The sequence below is a fragment of the Pecten maximus genome, chromosome 2 (genome assembly GCF_902652985.1).
Source record: "Pecten maximus chromosome 2, xPecMax1.1, whole genome shotgun sequence".
Taxonomy (NCBI): Eukaryota; Metazoa; Mollusca; class Bivalvia; order Pectinida; family Pectinidae; genus Pecten; species Pecten maximus.
Genome location: NC_047016.1, coordinates 6,090,816 through 6,110,456, shown reverse-complemented (window position 1 = coordinate 6,110,456; position 19,641 = coordinate 6,090,816). Strand labels below are relative to the sequence as shown.

The window sequence follows — 19,641 nt, the reverse complement described above, 5'->3', positions numbered from 1 at the left end:
TTTAGAGACTGGAGTCTGTACACCTTATCGATAGTTTCCCGGATTATTTTTTGTTATAAAACCTGTACTGTCATGATTAAATATCAGTATAAAACATATCTTAGTTCTTTTGTTTTGAATTTTTTTTTTTTTTTTTTTTGCAATATTATCAATAAATGTTATGAAATGATTTTTACTACCAGATGTGGACTGCATCCTGACTGATATAGTTCCACGAGTTCCTTACCTGGTCATTTTGTAAAAAAAATTAGTATCCTGTTAACCAATATTCCCGAAAAATACAATGACTTTTGTGGATTGACATACATGACATATAAACTATAAATTAGTAATATTTTGTTTAGTATCATATTTGTGAAGTTAATAAATAAGAGTGAGATTAAACTGATGGTTTGATCGTTTAAGAGCAGTAACACTAAATCATGATCTAGATTACAAGATATCACACTTCTGTTGTTAATATATCCCCCTCATCATGAATCAGCTACTGTAAGTTCCGTTACATCACAGAGACGGTATATTATATGGACAGGACAGAAGTAAATAGAGTTGGGGGATCACTGAACAGCTACAGATAGTAAAACATGTATTCTAATTATCCTACCACCTGTATACATGTATATTGTGTCTTGGCCCAGTGTTCATGTACATAATTTATACCTGGTATTTGATCATGCAGAGAAAATATACCTGGTACATACAGGTTTAACAAGACATTTCCCGATTCCCTTTCATTAGATATAGAGGAAATCATGTTACAAAGATCCCCTTCTGGAGATTTGAAATAATTACTGTAAGAGATGGCAATTGGTGTCCAAAACCCAGTCTAATTAATTGTGTATGGTGTATTTTATTACATTGAAATCAACAATGTGTGATCTAATTAAAAAGTATCTACCAGGATAGTATACATTGGTATGTGAACTATTTTAGTTTGATGATTATTTTTCTCATTTTTTATTAAAAACAGTCTGTATTTTGTACAAGTATTGTTGTTATTTCCTCAGTCTGATGATGTTGGTTTAATATCAGCATTCATCATGATTAAACATGTTTACTTCACAATTCAGTGAAACCCTTGCCAGTAACATGAATGAAGTGATGAAGATCTTCCTGGAAACAGCAGCATCATGAGAATAATTCATCTGGTTGCCATAGCTATGGTCTTTCACCCACCTGCCCTAAGTGAGCTTTTATGTTGTGGTGCAGCATCCTTCGTCTGTCCCTATGACATCAACTTTACCTTTAAACAACTATTTCTCAATAACTAAGATACCCAGAGACTTGATATTTGGCCTGTATAATATGCCGGTGTGAAAGGTTACCAAATTTGTTCAAATAAATGACCTTGACCTACAAGGTCATAAGGGTCAAATATGCTAAAATATTTCAACGACATTTTCTCTGTCAATAACCAAGAGGCCTAGAGACCTACTGACCTTTAGCATGATGGAACGAAAGCTACAAAGTTTGTTCATATCAATGACCTTGACCTATTTTCAAGGTCACATGGGTCAAAAATGTTGTCTGTAAACAATGACTTCTGAATAGACCTAGAGATCTGATATTAGGCTAGTGGTATACTGGAAGGAAAGGCTAGAAAATTAATCAAAACGAGTAAAACCAGCCTGCTAGGTATTCTGCTTAACATTTGTATAAATGGTCTAGATCAACTTCAAAGTTGCATTTGAAGCAGGTGTGGAATTTGTTCTAAGACATAAAATCAGTCTTAAAATTAATTGTACCTAACAAATTACAAACAGATATTAATATTAACTACATTCTGTACATGTAAATGTTGAAAAAAAAGCACTCCAATATTGAGTAAATTATATTATCAAAATCCAAGTATAGCATTGCTAAGGTCACACGTGCCACATCATAAATAGTACTAGGTCATATTGCCTGGTATTTCTAAACACTTGACCCAGTACATATAAAACAAGAGGCCCATGGGGCCTGTATCGCTCACCTGGTTGGATTTGACCAAATATCAAAATAATGTTCATGTTCAATTTGTTAATACATATACAAAAATGTACTCTCTGAAAGACCATATGGATTATTTTTACAACATAATGGTGTTTAAAGAAACTAAGTCCCTTAGGGTGGGGAAAACCCTTTGGCCTATTTTTACATAAGAATTGTGTTTATCCCTTAATGCACAGCGATACTATGCATAGTTATGGGATTGAGGGTCACAGTAACCATTTATGCAAAATCTGTTCCCCCATCACCACGGATGTTTCTGATCAAATTGGGTTCAAATCCATTTAAAACTCAAATCTCTATTTCCCTTATTTGGCCCCTCCCTTCAGGCCCCTTGGGGGTCAGAGTCAATATTTATATAAACTCTCTTTCCCCCTTCCCCTAAGGATATTCCAGACCAAATTTGGTTCAAATCCATTCATAACTTTATGAATAATAGCGATTTAAAGGATAAACCCCTTTTTCCCTATTTGGCCCCGACCCTCAGGCCCCTGAGGGTACAAAGTAAAAATTTATCCAAACTCGGTTCCCCTTCTCCCAAGGATGCTCTTGACCAAATTTGGTTAAAATCCATTTAAAACTTTATGGCAAATAGCAATTAAAAAACGAATCTCTATTTCCCCTATTTGGCCCCGCCCCTCAGGCCCCTCATCAATATTTATACAAACTCTTTCCCCCCTTCCTCTCTGGATGTTCCTGACCAAATTTAGTTAAAATCCATTCGTAACTTAATAATTAATAGCGATTAAAAGGATTAACCCCTATTTTCCCTATCAGACCCCATGGCCACTCCTCAGTCCCCTGGGGATTCAGAGTAAAAATTTATACCAACTCGGTTCCCCTTCTCCAATGAATATTCCTGACCATATTTGGTTAAAATCCATTTAAAACTTTATGACTAGTAGCAATTAAAAGACTAATCTCTATTTCCCCTACTTGGCCCCGCCCCTTAGGCCCCTAGGGGTACAGAGTAAAAATTCATATAAACTCTGTTCTCCCTCCCCTCAAGGATGTTCCTGACTAAATTTGGTGAAAAGCTATTCAATACTTTAGGACTAGTAGCGATTTAAAGGAGTAACCCTATTTCCCCTATTTGGCCCCGCCCCTCAGGCCCCTGGGGGTTGAGAATAAAGATTTAAACACTCTGTTCCTCTTCCCCCAAGGATGTTCCTGACCAAATTTGGTTCAAATTCATTAATAACTTTATGACTAGTAGCGATTTAAAGGATTAACCCTATTTCCCCTATTTAGCCCTGCCCCTCAGGCCCCTGGGGTTCAAAGTAAAAATTTATACAAACTATGTTCCCCTTCTGCCAAGGATGTTCCTGACCAAATTTCGTTCAAATTCATTCATAACTTTATGACTAGTAGCGATTTAAAGGAGTAACCCTATTTCCCCTATTTGGCCCCGCCCCTCAGGCCCCTGGGGGTTCAGAGTAAAAATTTATACAAACTATGTTCCCCTTCTGCCAAGGATGTTCCTGACCAAATTTGGTTAAAATTCATTCATAACTTTATGACTAGTAGCGATTTAAAGGAGTAACCCTATTTCCCCTATTTGGCCCCGCCCCTCAGGCCCCTGGGGGTTCAGAGTAAAAATTTATACAAACTCTGTTCCCTTTCTGCCAAGGATGTTACTGACCAAATTTCGTTCAAATTCATTCATAACTTTATGACTAGTAGCGATTTCAAGGATTAACCCTATTTCCCCTATTTGGCCCCCGCACCTCAGGCCCCTGGGGGTTCAGAGTAAAAATTTATACAAACTCTGTTCACCTTCTGCCAAGGATGTTCCTGACCAAATTTGGTTCAAATTCATTCATAACTTTATGACTAGTAGCGATTTAAAGGATTAACCCTATTTTCCCTATTTGGCCCCGCCCCTCAGGCCCCTGGGGGTTCAGAGTAAAAATGTATACAAACTCTGTTCCCCTTCCCTCAAGGATGTTCCTGACCAAATTTGGTGAAAATCCATTCAATACTTTATGACTAGTAGCAATTTAAAGAAAAAGTTGACGGACGCCGGACGACGGACGACGGACGCTGCACCATGGCATAAGCTCACCGGCCCTTCGGGCCAGGTGAGCTAAAAATGACAATAAAACTTCAGATTTATTTAGATTATCTCCCTTTATTGCACTTGGTCACAGTTAATAACGGACACAAAGGACTATCATTACTCCCAACAACGAAGCATTACATAACAAAAGTATAACTAACATTTGTAGTCGTCTAAAATAGTAACAACATCAAAACTTCATATCCTTAACCATACAACAGCTATATTGGCAGTATTTACCGGGGTAAGCCGAGAATTAATGTAAACCCAAATATGATCAGTCTTTAAAGGAACTACATTATGTATAATGTTAAAAATCACAAGGAGAAAAAGATATCAACATGATATTTACCAAGTGTTTGTTACAAAACAAACGGGAGACTGTAACAATCCTTGATTGATATCTAAGAAATAAAAAAATGTAAACAGCGGTCTTGATCTAATTCATATTATTTTTATCATCGATCGTAACCCAATAGGAAAACCATTTGGAGCTTTCCGTTAAATAGTTTCTAAAAAAAAACATTTAACTTTTCGACGGAAGTAAATAACCTTGTTATGTGACAAACCATATGACTGATTTGGCTTTCCTCGTTACAAATTGGGCATGATCATGTTTACAAGCAACAGTCGAAGTGCACAATGTTTTAACCCCGAAAATATGTTCAACAGCAAAGTTGACGATATAGGCTCATGAGTATATATTTAATTATTTATTGGCCTAACTCTCCATTTACTGAGGGAGAAATCTAAGATAATGGTGGCTTTAAGTTTCTGATTGAGTGCCATATATTGGCATAATTTCCTCTTAAACTGTCCTCTTGCACATGAGTATAAATTAAGGTGAAATTCCCAATTTAAAATAACGCCTGATGAGACATTAGAAAATAAGGGTATAAATAGACAGCAAGTATAAATTACTCGTGATGTGGAAGTCTGTTACAGTACATCAGTCACTGGTGATGTGGAAGTCTGTTACAGTACATCAGTCACTGGTGATGTGGAAGTCTGTTACAGTACATCAGTCACTGGTGATGTGGAAGTCTACTACAGTACATCAGTCCACTGGTGATGTGGAAGTCTGTTACAGTACATCAGTCCACTGGTGATGTGGAAGTCTGTTACAGTACATCAGTCACTGGTGATGTGGAAGTCTACTACAGTACATCAGTCCACTGGTGATGTGGAAGTCTGTTACAGTACATCAGTCCACTGGTGATGTGGAAGTCTGTTACAGTACATCAGTCACTGGTGATGTGGAAGTCTGTTACAGTACATCAGTCACTTGTGATGTGGAAGTCTACTACAGTACATCAGCCTACTGGTGATGTGGAAGTCTGTTACAGTACATCAGTCCACTGGTGATGTGGAAGTCTGTTACAGTACATCAGTCCACTGGTGATGTGGAAGTCTGTTACAGTACATCAGTCTACTGGTGATGTGGAAGTCTACTACAGTACATCAGTCCACTGGTGATGTGGAAGTCTGTTACAGTACATCAGTCCACTTGTGATGTGGAAGTCTGTTACAGTACATCAGTCACTTGTGATGTGGAAGTCTGTTACAGTACATCAGTCACTGGTGATGTGAAAGTCTGTTACAGTACATCAGTCACTGGTGATGTGGAAGTCTACTACAGTACATCAGTCCACTGGTGATGTGGAAGTCTGTTACAGTACATCAGTCACTGGTGATGTGGAAGTCTGTTACAGTACATCAGTCACTGGTGATGTGGAAGTCTGTTACAGTACATCAGTCACTTGTGATGTGGAAGTCTGTTACAGTACATCAGTCCACTGGTGATGTGGAAGTCTACTACAGTACATCAGTCTACTGGTGATGTGGAAGTCTGTTACAGTACATCAGTCTACTGGTGATGTGGAAGTCTACTACAGTACATCAGTCACTGGTGATGTGGAAGTCTACTACAGTACATCAGTCACTGGTGATGTGGAAGTCTACTACAGTACATCAGTCACTGGTGATGTGGAAGTCTGTTACAGTACATCAGTCACTTGTGATGTGGAAGTCTGTTACAGTACATCAGTCCACTGGTGATGTGGAAGTCTACTACAGTACATCAGTCTACTGGTGATGTGGAAGTCTGTTACAGTACATCAGTCTACTGGTGATGTGGAAGTCTACTACAGTACATCAGTCACTGGTGATGTGGAAGTCTACTACAGTACATCAGTCACTGGTGATGTGGAAGTCTACTACAGTACATCAGTCACTGGTGATGTGGAAGTCTGTTACAGTACATCAGTTCACTGGTGATGTGGAAGTCTGTTACAGTACATCAGTTCACTGGTGATGTGGAAGTCTACTACAGTACATCAGTCACTGGTGATGTGGAAGTCTGTTACAGTACATCAGTCACTGGTGATGTGGAAGTCTGTTACAGTACATCAGTCACTGGTGATGTGGAAGTCTGTTACAGTACATCAGTCACTGGTGATGTGGAAGTCTACTACAGTACATCAGTCACTGGTGATGTGGAAGTCTACTACAGTACATCAGTCCACTTGTGATGTGGAAGTCTGTTACAGTACATCAGTCTACTGGTGATGTGGAAGTCTACTACAGTACATCAGTCCACTTGTGATGTGGAAGTCTGTTACAGTACATCAGTCCACTTGTGATGTGGAAGTCTGTTACAGTACATCAGTCCACTGGTGATGTGGAAGTCTGTTACAGTACATCAGTCACTGGTGATGTGGAAGTCTGTTACAGTACATCAGTCCACTGGTGATGTGGAAGTCTGTTACAGTACATCAGTCCACTGGTGATGTGGAAGTCTACTACAGTACATCAGTCACTGGTGATGTGGAAGTCTACTACAGTACATCAGTCCACTGGTGATGTGGAAGTCTGTTACAGTACATCAGTCCACTGGTGATGTGGAAGTCTGTTACAGTACATCAGTCACTGGTGATGTGGAAGTCTGTTACAGTACATCAGTCTACTGGTGATGTGGAAGTCTGTTACAGTACATCAGTCCACTGGTGATGTGGAAGTCTGTTACAGTACATCAGTCCACTGGTGATGTGGAAGTCTGTTACAGTACATCAGTCACTGGTGATGTGGAAGTCTGTTACAGTACATCAGTCACTGGTGATGTGGAAGTCTGTTACAGTACATCAGTCCACTGGTGATGTGGAAGTCTGTTACAGTACATCAGTCCACTGGTGATGTGGAAGTCTGTTACAGTACATCAGTCCACTGGTGATGTGGAAGTCTGTTACAGTACATCAGTCACTGGTGATGTGGAAGTCTGTTACAGTACATCAGTCCACTGGTGATGTGGAAGTCTGTTACAGTACATCAGTCTACTGGTGATGTGGAAGTCTGTTACAGTACATCAGTCACTGGTGATGTGGAAGTCTGTTACAGTACATCAGTCCACTGGTGATGTGGAAGTCTGTTACAGTACATCAGTCCACTGGTGATGTGGAAGTCTGTTACAGTACATCAGTCCACTGGTGATGTGGAAGTCTACTACAGTACATCAGTCACTGGTGATGTGGAAGTCTACTACAGTACATCAGTCCACTGGTGATGTGGAAGTCTGTTACAGTACATCAGTCCACTGGTGATGTGGAAGTCTGTTACAGTACATCAGTCCACTGGTGATGTGGAAGTCTGTTACAGTACATCAGTCTACTGGTGATGTGGAAGTCTGTTACAGTACATCAGTCACTTGTGATGTGGAAGTCTGTTACAGTACATCAGTCCACTGGTGATGTGGAAGTCTGTTACAGTACATCAGTCACTTGTGATGTGGAAGTCTGTTACAGTACATCAGTCCACTGGTGATGTGGAAGTCTGTTACAGTACATCAGTCTACTGGTGATGTGGAAGTCTACTACAGTACATCAGTCACTTGTGATGTGGAAGACTGTTACAGTACATCAGTCCACTTGTGATGTGGAAGTCTGTTACAGTACATCAGTCACTTGTGATGTGGAAGTCTGTTACAGTACATCAGTCACTGGTGATGTGGAAGTCTACTACAGTACATCAGTCACTGGTGATGTGGAAGTCTGTTACAGTACATCAGTCACTTGTGATGTGGAAGTCTGTTACAGTACATCAGTCACTTGTGATGTGGAAGTCTACTACAGTACATCAGTCCACTGGTGATGTGGAAGTCTACTACAGTACATCAGTCACTTGTGATGTGGAAGTCTGTTACAGTACATCAGTCACTTGTGATGTGGAAGTCTGTTACAGTACATCAGTCCACTGGTGATGTGGAAGTCTGTTACAGTACATCAGTCCACTGGTGATGTGGAAGTCTGTTACAGTACATCAGTCCACTGGTGATGTGGAAGTCTGTTACAGTACATCAGTCCACTGGTGATGTGGAAGTCTGTTACAGTACATCAGTCCACTGGTGATGTGGAAGTCTGTTACAGTACATCAGTCCACTGGTGATGTGGAAGTATGTTACAGTACATCAGTCCACTGGTGATGTGGAAGTCTGTTACAGTACATCAGTCCACTGGTGATGTGGAAGTCTGTTACAGTACATCAGTCACTGGTGATGTGGAAGTCTGTTACAGTACATCAGTCTACTGGTGATGTGGAAGTCTGTTACAGTACATCAGTCACTTGTGATGTGGAAGTCTGTTACAGTACATCAGTCCACTTGTGATGTGGAAGTCTACTACAGTACATCAGTCCACTTGTGATGTGGAAGTCTACTACAGTACATCAGCCTACTGGTGATGTGGAAGTCTGTTATAGTACATCAGTCTACTGGTGATGTGGAAGTCTGTTACAGTACATCAGTCTACTGGTGATGTGGAAGTCTGTTACAGTACATCAGTCCACTTGTGACCTGGAAGTCTGTTACAGTACCACCATAACACTGAGCCTACATTGACCTCCATGACACTGAGCCTACACTGACCACCATGACACTGAGCCTACACTGACCACCATGACACTGAGCCTACACTGACCACCATGACACTGAGCTTACATTGACCACCATGACACTGAGCTTACACTGACCACCATGACACAGCCTACACTGACCACCATGACACTGAGCCTACATTGACCTCCATGACACTGCGCCTACACTGACCACCATGACACTGAGCCTACACTGACCACCATGACACTGAGCTTACACTGACCACCATGACACTGAGCCTACACTGACCACCATGACACTGAGCCTACACTGACCACCATGACACTGAGCCTACACTGACCACCATGACACTGAGCTTACACTGACCACCTTGACACTGAGTCTACACTGACCACCATGACACTCAGCCTACACTGACCACCATGACACTGAGCCTACACTGACCACCATAACACTGAACTTATACTGACCACCTTGACACTGAGCCTACACTGACCACCATGACACTGAACTTATACTGACCAACATGACACTGAGCTTACATACACATGTATTTTCCAAACTAAAGAAGTGTTGCCATCAATTCAAGTTATAATATACCATTAATGAATTTTGTGGTGAAATATTTACAATGAAATATGCTATCAGTCTACCATCCATATACTTCACAACACATACAGTATAACCTCGGCTACATCTCAACCATACACTACACAACACATACAATATAACCTCGGCTACATCTCTACCATACACTACACAACACATACAATATAACCTCGGCTACATCTCTACCATACACTACACAACACATACAATATAACCTTGGCTATATCTCTACCATACACTACACAACACATACAGTATAACCTCGGTTACATCTCTACCATACACTACACAACACATACAGTATAACCTCGGCTACATCTCTACCATACACTACACAACACATACAGTATAACCTCGGCTACATCTCTACCATACATTACACAACACATACAGTATAACCTCGGCTACATCTCTACCATACACTAGACAACACATACAGTATAACCTCGGCTACATCTCTACCATACACTACACAACACATACAGTATAACCTCGGCTACATCTCTACCATACACAACACATAAAGTATAACCTCGGTTACATCTCTACCATACACTACACAACACATACAATATAACCTTGGCTACATCTCTACCATACACTACACAACACATACAGTATAACCTCGGCTACATCTCTACCATACACTACACAACACATACAGTATAACCTCGGCTACATCTCTACCATACACAACACATAAAGTATAACCTCGGTTACATCTCTACCATACACTACACAACACATACAATATAACCTCGGCTACATCTCTACCATACACTACACAACACATACAGTATAACCTCGGCTACATCTCTACCATACACTACACAACACATACAGTATAACCTCGGCTACATCTCTACCATACACTACACAACACATACAGTATAACCTCGGCTACATCTCTACCATACACAACACATAAAGTATAACCTCGGTTACATCTCTACCATACACTACACAACACATACAGTATAACCTAGGCTACATCTCTACCATACACTACACAACACATACAGTATAACCTCGGCTACATCTCTACCATACACTACACAACACATACAGTATAACCTCGGCTACATCTCTACCATACACAACACATACAGTATAACCTCGGCTACATCTCTACCATACACTACACATACAGTATAACCTCGGCTACATCTCTACCATACACTACACAACACATACAGTATAACCTCGGCTACATCTCTACCATACACTACACAACACATACAGTATAACCTCGGCTACATCTCTACCATACACTACACAACACATACAGTATAACCTCGGCTACATCTCTACCATACACTACACAACACATACAGTATAACCTCGGCTACATCTCTACCATACACTACACAACACATACAGTATAACCTCGGCTACATCTCTACCATACACTACACTACACATACAGTATAACCTCGGCTACATCTCTACCATACACTACACCACACATACAGTATAACCTCGGCTACATCTCTACCATACACATCACATACAGTATAACCTCGGCTACATCTCTACCATACACTACACAACACATACAATATAACCTCGGCTACATCTCTACCATACACTACACCACACATACAGTATAACCTTGGCTATATCTCTACCATACACTACACAACACATACAGTATAACCTGGTAACATGGATATGTCCTCTGAGAACTCACCTCTTAACAACACTAGTTAAGCTGTGGTATTATATAAATTATACCTATACATGTAATCAGACATCACATCCCGATCTGTAAGGCGTAACAAAACATGTAAATATATAATATGTAGGGCATAACAATATTTTACCAATTTGATCAACCAAGTTTATAGGTATTCAGTGTAATTGACAAAATGATTAAATATGATAAATGAATAGCAATAATATACAGAGCCAAACATAACAAGGGTCTTACTTTCTTAGTACATGTACTGAACAATGTTTATTGTCTTGACAAATATCAGTCATTTAAGATGATTCAACTGTTTTCCTTGAAAACGGTCTAGTAACCAAACAGTTATAAATCAATTTGATATAACTGTATAAAACACTCTGAACAGATTAAAGGTACAATAAATGTTTTCTTTCTGAGTTAACTGGTCCAGCTTCAATATCACAGATCACAAAAAAAATGAAAATATTGAATGATATCATAAAAACAAATTAAAATTCAGTAAATTAAACAGCAATTCTACCAACTATACACTCCAGCAGGTGCTTCTTGATTTCCATTTCAACTTTTCATGCTGATGTACGTGTTATGAGAATATGAGTGATTGGTTCTCAATTTGATAATAAACCAACAGGACATTAAATATATAGATATCATTTTCATGTTCCGATAATTAAGAAACAGTTTAAGCTGCAACGCCAATCATAACTGCAAACAATACAGAGAAACAATTACTGGTCAAATACACTGCTAAAAAGCAATAAACAAAACAAAAAAAAACAATTAAAAATAATGTATGCTTATAATAAACAATCTCAGCTAAAGAGCCTGTGATGTGAGGGTGTAAACTTTATAAATAGGGTGACTATATACTCTCAATATTAAATGGATGTCATATGTTCATAAGGTCAATGTCCAGTATGGATTTACTACCAGTATAATATTATGGTAACAATACCAATTCAATATGAATACAACCAAAACATTTCCTTTAGAGTACTCCATTCTATACCATGGGCTCCAAGGTGACAAAACCTGCACATTGTCTATACCATTAACTCCAGAGACAAAACCTGCACATTGTCTATACCATTAACTCCAGAGACAAAACCTACACATTGTCTATACCATTAACTCCAGAGACAAAACCTACACATTGTCTATACCATTAACTCCAGAGACAAAACCTACACATTGTCTATACCATTAACTCCAGAGACAAAACCTACACATTGTCTATACCATGGGCTCCAAGGTGACAAAACCTGCACATTATCCATACCATAGGCTCCAAGGGAACAAAACCTGCACATTGTCTAGACCATGGGCTCCAAGGGGACAAAACCTGCACATTGTCTATACCATTAGCTCCAATGGGATACAACCTGTACATGCCTATTCAGCCTCCATAAGTACCAATCTCTCTAAACCACATTCTATAGGGATCAATGTGTCAGATTCAATGGACACTCCCAGAACTGCACCAGAACCATCCGTCTAGGAGTCAGGTTTAACAAGACTAATTCAATCTGTACCAGGCTATATCATTTCAGATGTGAACAACATAGAGACTAAACTAAACAAAATATAGTTCTGTACACCAGGAGACTATGTAGCCTTTATCACAGTACTGGATTTCCTGAATATGATGGGCACAGATCTAGATTAGCCAGCAATTGGACTATTTATTATTGTCTATATACATAACAGACTCACTATTGACACAATGTCATGTTCTTCCTGAATTCTAACATTAGTCTAGCTCACAAAATGGATGCATAAAGTTATTAATAATAAACATAAATCCAGGTAGAATGTATATTTTCAAGCAAGTATCAACTGAAATGAAACTTTAAATATATCAGCTACCATTTTAATATGATTTTATAATGCATATTAAAATAGTTAATGATTTTCATATCAATTATCTCCCTTGGAAAATATTCTCTCGTACCTACTTTTGGAACAGTCAGTTGTATCTTTAACAAGTTAACCAGGTGAAAATTACCATACTTAGGTAATCCACTGATTTCTTGGGATGGGACTCATTAGGAATAAATACATACTACTGACTAATAATAAGATTAGGAACAATTGTGATAAATGTATGAAGCTCATATCCAAATTCACATTACTGTACCCCAGTACCAGACTATATGAGCAACCTTAAACTTGCTAATAAAAGTGGACAAATTGAAAAAATAAGAGCTAAAAAGAGATTTACAGATGACCATACCTGGCAACATTTATAGTTATTAAAAAACGTATCTGTATTTGTATATCCTAATCATCATATCTAACTTGAATACATGAACCCTGTTCCTCTGTATTAGTTTTTTTTATATTGTTACATACGTTAATTGACCTGAACACCATTTACTTTTATAAATCTCATTTATGTCCTCACAACAGCTGAAGCCATGATGCTCCTGTAAATGATATACCTATGTTTTGACACGAAGTGGAACATCATACTGTTCTTACCTGTCTTATACAGACTTAATATGTCCCGATTCAACATCTCATGAAACATGGCTATCCTGTAACACCAGATAGGGAATGAACACCATACATCTCTAACATACCATCCTACTTCCTAAGGTAGACTTGTGTGTATTAAATGAAAAATCTACATGTGATAATAAATTAATCATAGCCACATATTCAACCTAAGTAGATTCTTCAGTGACCTGCACCAAAACCTTGTGAAAGGAGCCTGTCATCTGTCCCAGGTCATCATTCACAGGTAACTGGAGTTATCAGATCTGAAAAAAGTAAATTACAATACAACTTAATAATTAGAATAATACAATACATATGACATTATTTTAATCTAACACTCTTGGTCTCTCTCTGACTTTTCTCATAATTTCATCACTGTTAGTTTAACAATATTTCAACATTCATTCACGTATACATACATGTTTTTATAATTTGGGATAGGTTAACTACTGACATACAAATTGTAAAAGTATCTAACACAAAATGTAGATCCACTGTAATTATACCTGCTATAAAGACAATCCAATGCCTAATGTAAAACTACAATAAGGTATAGTCCACTATTTGTAACCTGTATCATATCACATTGTGGTACTATTATCCAGTTTGAACAGTATGAACATGGTTGACAATTCATTATAACTTGTACTGATTTGCAGTCGGACACATTTCATTATAACTTGTACTGATTTGCAGTCGGACACATTTCATTTGTGGTAAATCAGGCACAACATTTTATGATATTTTCTACAGATTTGTAATCAGACACATGTTACAAGTATAAATGTTAGCTGACCTTTCATGTGCTGCTAGAGACATGTATCACTTTGGCTGGTTGTCAGGTACATGTAGATCCACCCTGTCCTCATTATCCATCAGTGTTGCCTGCATCTCAACATCATCACCACGAGCCTTTGCCTTCATCGAATCACGGTCAGCTCTGTGATAACAGCAAGATATATGTCTATAGATTTAACCAAAATTATAACAATACTGCAAATATAATGATACATGTCTACAGGATGTCATACAACACTTGCTTCAAAGTTTATGAACAAATCAAGGAATCTGATCCTTATTGATGTATTTTGAGAGACTTTCATGAAAAGTCACAAATCAAAACTTTCCAAAAGAGATCCTGGATCACCTACGGCAAATAAAATTGGACAAAAAAACCTTTATCACAGTATCTGAATTAGGACTACATTGTTTGAATCTCTATGATGTAATCTATTATATATATACTAATATTGTACTTACTTCTTGCCCAGGAACACCATGCCATACAGAACACCACAGACAAATACTAGGGCACTACCAAACACTGTAGACATCCCGAAACACATCAACACTGGAATCAATGACAAACTGTAACACAATATTAAACATTATGACAGGTAAATGAAATATTGCATGACATTTGGTTTAATTCTCAAGTCACTCCTTTTTTTAGCAGCATATTGTATGGGGTTTTCTTTATTCACATTTTGATTATAAACAGAAATTCATTAGTCAATGAACTCCTTATTTTTTTCCTTTTCAGTTATGTTATTAAAAAGTGTAAGGAATTTCGGTTCATCCTTACCACAATACTGTACCACTTTGTATGTCCAGATCAGGTAAATACAATTTACTAGTAAAGATCAAGGAAGGAACAGGTGTATCTACTGCATCATTTAAACAACAGAATAATTCAATAAAGGCATTAATCAAATGTAAGTGTTGCCACTGGAAATAGACTTATATAGGAATTGTAGTAATACAGTAAGTCCCAAAATGATGACTCATCAAGTCACTGATTGAATCATTCACCTTTACCACAACACTTACCCACAATATATGACTGCTTTCTGCCATGGGGCTCTGTTGTCAGAAAATTTTCCAACTTTATCTGCAAATTCTATGAATTGGCAGCAGCATGGCGCTTCAAATAAAACGACTATGAATCCAACCAACCTGAGAATAAAGTCAGTTTACTTCAATATTAAAAGGTGTAAGGAGGAAATCATACAATCATACACTTATATTCACAAATCATATTATAATTGAATGATTTAATGGTACAGGCTATCTTACTAACATATACATACATGTCTATATCAAGTACCGTTTTTATCATCAAATATGCCCCCACCCTTGACCACTGCATAAAATCTCAGTTAAAGTTTGGGGAAGATTTAATTGTGAGACACCTCTGGAAAAATGAAGAGGCATCATTGTGGACCAGGAGTGTCTGACATTTTCCAAATTTAGTTTCCAAATATATCAAGTGAAATACATGGGTTTGTTCAGATCTTGTTACAGGTGATATCACTCTGTAGGTTATAAAGATGAGGGGTTATTCATCTTATTTTTCTACCTTTTTTTAGATCAACCATTGATTCAGCAAGATACTGTTAATTAAAACAGCAGTTTAATTTCATGCACTGGCTTTAAAGAATGTGAAGAATAACAAAACTTACATTTGCAAAACTCCAGATACAATGCAGGTCGCAGACAGTGATATACAGGTAACTATTCCAGTTATCATAGCAACTGAAATGACAATATAATGATTACAATTACTTATATTACAGTTGTTCATCACTAGTACTGATTATTATAAAGGTTGAAAGAAGCAATTGCACAAAGTATTAAAGTTAATATATTACAATTTACGATTTTTTGTGCAAATCATTTTCTTAAAGCATTATTTCAATGCACATGTATATATAGAACCAAGACAAAAGTACATGTATTCCCATGATTACATTGTTTATACCCATACTAATTGCATACATATTATAGTTATAATGAAAATACTGTTGTCCAATGTTAACGTCTTCATGTATATATTCAAATGTTAACAAGCTATCAAAGATTAATTCCGACTCACAAACTGTCAATACTTGCATGAAAGTCACACAAAAAATAACCCATATTATATATATGCTAAAATTTGTTAAGGCCGCAAATTGAAATAAGAATTATAATCATATTTTTTATGCAACCTTATAATGTATCATTTTTGTAAACAGTATCTTCTCATTCAGGACTCGACACAGTAACGACTGCCGATCATCAGGGCAAGTTAAAAGTCGGTTCCAGCAACCTGTTTTCAAATCAAGTTGCCAGATTGGGCAAGTAGAAAATATCTTTGAATATACAGTCAATTTAACATGGACAAGAAAAACCCAAATTTAAAATTTATAGTATACAAATTAAATTAGACGCATAAATATCAGTTTACGGTCGATTTCAAGTCTGAAAGTGATGCCGGATATTATAGTTCAATGTTGACAATACGCAGGCGCAAGAGGAATTTCTACTTTCGGATATCTTTAAAGGTGGCTATTTTTAGGTTCCAAGGCAGGGTCGATATCGACTCGGGTTTGAACTTGCACTAATTTTCTAAAGTATAATTTCGAATAATGTTCGTCAATATTTATTTTGATTATTTCATTCGAACTAACCAAAGGTTTACCATAGTCCATAAGTATTTTCACTATTAAAACATTTTTTACAACATAGTTATTTACTCCAAGAACAGTGTTAAAAAGTTAAAATGCAATAAAACAATGTTATGGTAGTTCTTGTTTGATTTATGAGTTTTAGAATTAAAGTACTTAATAGGATGACTCATTATCAACAACCATATTTGGGCAAGTTGATTGATGGTTCGGGCAAGCATGTATTAAAAGTACTTGCCCGACAAGTCAATATAAAAGTTATAGAGCCCTGTCATTCCTTTTATATTTTTACCTAGACAAAAAAATTCTTGTGCTCTGTGTATCATCACAGACTTAGATTTGTCCGTGGTATATCTATGGGAAGCTCTCAGCTGTAAGCATTTGAAAGTCAATGTATCATTTTGTTCTAATTTGCATGTAATTTTGTCTACGTCAAATATATATTGGACAGTGTTACGCTGATCTAGGCTGGTTTTAATAAAAAATAATCTTACGAAATTGCCAACAAATTAAGTCCAAATGGTAATTCCACATTGAACAGACTTACTTAGGCCACCTATTGTGCCTATCGATTTAACGAGAATTCTGAACCACCACGTGGCCTGGTCATTATTTGGTGGTGGTGGTGGTGGCTGCTGGGTGTTTGGCTGCATGCTTTACAAATTCTTCTCTCTTCACAAAATGTCCAGACGCATAGAACTATTAGAATCACATTACTCAGACCCGTGTGCCTTTGACGTGTTCATCGATGTTTTCAATAATAGTAACTTCCGGTGAGTCGGAGTAGTTTCCCTTCCAAAAGTGCATTTCCGGCTTTTTCTCATTAAAAATATTTAGGGGTTCGAAAGTCAACTCGAACAGATTTTCTTTTTTTGTTTTTTTGTTGTTTTTTTTTTTGTTTTTTGTTTTCTGTTTTATCTTTTTATTCATAATTTTATTCGTTTTTTTGGGATTTGTTATTAATTATTTTATTTTTCAAAAATTTAAAACAATTTTTTTTTAAATCAATCAATCAATCAATCAATCAATCAATCAATCAATCTAGAGCAGTTCTAAATAATAATGGCAAGAAGAAATGATGCCGAAGTAAATTTAGGTTGACAATCACATGTTTATTGGGCTTTATAAGCTTTTAAATTTTGACACTACTCTGTTTCTCCTGATCAATCGAAAGGCCGGGTTGCGATATCATACAAAACAGAGAATATTGGCATGCAAATGAAAACGTAATTCTAAATCAAAATCGATAAAAGGAGGGCAAAATATTGTTGCATGAAGAGGTTATCCCTGAAAACTCATAACGAGAATAAGATCAGATGTTCCAAAGGCGTGAGCGTGACCATGAGAAAGCTAGTGCTTCAAGCAATGAGCAAACCTCTCTGTTTCTGGAGACTGTTCATGCATTGTATGAGTTGGACGAGTTGAGAAAAATAGGGTAAAAATAGTTCTCATACATACTCGTATTGATCCCATTTCTGTGACTGCACAATAATTTCACGGAAAAAGCAAATAGAATACTTTTCATAACAAACCTTGGATCGCTTTTTCTATATAATATAATCAGCATCGTTACTAAGCCCTGCTAATATCGTTTTATTAACCTAAGTAACGGGAATCTGAAATACAATTACAGTATAACTTTGTTCTGGTGTCCCGCGGATGATCAACAGAACGAGGTGGGCTTTTTTGTCATTACTTCCAGCAAAATAATGGTTATTACATTTGTTAATGTTGTATGATGTTTATTATAATTCAATTCGTGCAATATTTGTATCAGTTTACATTAGACAAAGAATCACAAATTATGACTAGCCCGGCGAACTTCAGTGATGATAAGCTAGGCGAACTTCAGTGATGATAAGCTAGGCGAACTTCAGTGATGATAAGCTAGGCGAACTTCAGTGATGATAAGCTAGGCGAACTTCAGTGATGATAAGCTAGGCGAACTTCAGTGATGATAAGCTAGGCGAACTTCAGTGATGATAAGCTAGGCGAATTTCAGTGATGATAAGCTAGGCGAACTTCAGTGATGATAAGCTAGGCGAATTTCAGTGATGATAAGCTAGGCGAATTTCAGTGATGATGAGCTTGGCGAACTTCAGTGATGATAAGCTAGGCGAACTTCAGTGATGATAAGCTAGGCGAATTTCGGTGATGATAAGCTAGGCGAATTTCAGTGATAATAAGCTTGGCGAACTTCGATTTCAGTGATGATAAGCTAGGCGAACTTCAGTGATGATAAGCTAGGCGAATTTCAGTGATGATAAGCTAGGCGAACTTCAGTGATGATAATATATTTATACTGGCGTAATATGAGGAGTACAAGTGTCATGATTCACCTTAACAAATATACCACATCAAAACATTTTAAAAGGATTTCATCATTGATTACAAACCGTTTGGCACCTCAGTTTTTTCCAATGGTTTATTTTGGTAGACGTTTTTCTGTTACAGTACGTGA

At 37.4% G+C, this 19,641-nt stretch overlaps 1 protein-coding gene across 1 annotated transcript; it reads right to left on the bottom strand.

Annotated features, from left to right (window-relative positions):
* Positions 1-11,335: 11,335 nt before the first annotated feature.
* Positions 11,336-17,920, bottom strand: LOC117315131 (calcium channel flower homolog). Its single transcript, XM_033869278.1, has 6 exons — positions 17,728-17,920; positions 16,194-16,266; positions 15,562-15,687; positions 14,992-15,099; positions 14,528-14,671; positions 11,336-13,994 (listed from the first exon to the last, which is right to left on the bottom strand). Exons 1-5 carry the CDS (start codon positions 17,831-17,833, stop codon positions 14,554-14,556), a joined length of 531 nt encoding a protein of 176 aa, XP_033725169.1. The 5' UTR covers positions 17,834-17,920; the 3' UTR covers positions 11,336-13,994; positions 14,528-14,553.
* Between the last annotated feature and the right edge of the window lie 1,721 nt (positions 17,921-19,641).